At 51.4% G+C, this 950-nt stretch overlaps 1 protein-coding gene across 1 annotated transcript; it reads right to left on the bottom strand.

Annotated features, from left to right (window-relative positions):
* Positions 1 to 20: 20 nt before the first annotated feature.
* HOXB4 (homeobox B4) lies at positions 21 to 908 on the bottom strand (the record flags this gene model as incomplete). The annotated part of the gene is made up of 2 exons (XM_009864238.1): positions 21 to 349; positions 863 to 908. Coding segments are annotated over 2 exons (375 nt in total), but the record flags the coding sequence as incomplete, so codon positions are not given.
* Positions 909 to 950: the final 42 nt, after the last annotated feature.

Here is a 950-nt window from a genome sequence, read left to right as displayed (position 1 = left end):
AAAAAAAAAGAGAAAAGTATTTATAGCGCCGCTGCGTTGGGTGTAGCCCCATCGAGCTGATGGGGGTGGCCCTGTGTCTGTGCTTTGGACTGCTGGCTCAGTGTGGACTGGTTTGAGGAGCGCATCTTTGTGTTAGGCAGTTTATGGTCTTTCTTCCACTTCATACGCCTGTTCTGGAACCAGATCTTGACCTGGCGCTCGGAGAGGCAGAGGGTGTGCGCGATCTCGATGCGTCGCCTCCTGGTCAGGTAGCGGTTGAAGTGGAACTCCTTCTCCAGCTCCAGGACCTGCTGTCTGGTATAGGCAGTGCGAGACCTCTTGGGCTCCCCTCCGTTGTAATTAGGGTTGACTGACAAGCATACATGCACACGCGGGGGGGAAAGAAAGGGAGGGGGAGAGGAAAGCGATGGAACATAATCATTATATAATAACTTGACACCAGGTTCACATAAGATACATAAACGGCAAGAAAAATTGTTTCACAACCTATCGACAGTGGGGACAATCGAGGAGCAATAAAAAATGGTGATGGGCATTTGGGTTAGAAGAAAAGCTTCAAAGACACATGGCCCAGAGCCACTGCAGGGCAATTAAATTTATGGGGGCTATAATTACTGCCCTAACAGTTTGGCGTCTCGTAAATCTTTTGATAAAGGACCCCGGATACAAAAGGTTTCTCACTTTCCTTTTTTTTTTATTTTTTTATTAGGAAACGCCAAGGGAGAAGGAGGGAAGGGGGGGGAAAAAAAAAGAAAGAACGAAAACCCTCCACGCAACGACCCATCCCGGCCCCGGGAGCACCCTCCCCCCTTCCCTCCTCTGCAAACGCATCCCCACCTCCCCACTGGCAAGGGCAACTCACCCGTGCTCACATGGATCTTCTTCATCCAGGGGTAGACCACCGGCTCCTTCCCCTTCAGCCCGGGCAGGCTCTTGTCGGGCAGCAGCGG

This window comes from Apaloderma vittatum, unplaced genomic scaffold (genome assembly GCF_000703405.1).
Source record: "Apaloderma vittatum isolate BGI_N311 unplaced genomic scaffold, ASM70340v1 scaffold28492, whole genome shotgun sequence".
Classification (NCBI taxonomy): Eukaryota; Metazoa; Chordata; class Aves; order Trogoniformes; family Trogonidae; genus Apaloderma; species Apaloderma vittatum.
The sequence above is the reverse complement of the archived record's forward strand: the minus strand, read 5'-3'. Positions and strand labels throughout refer to the sequence as shown.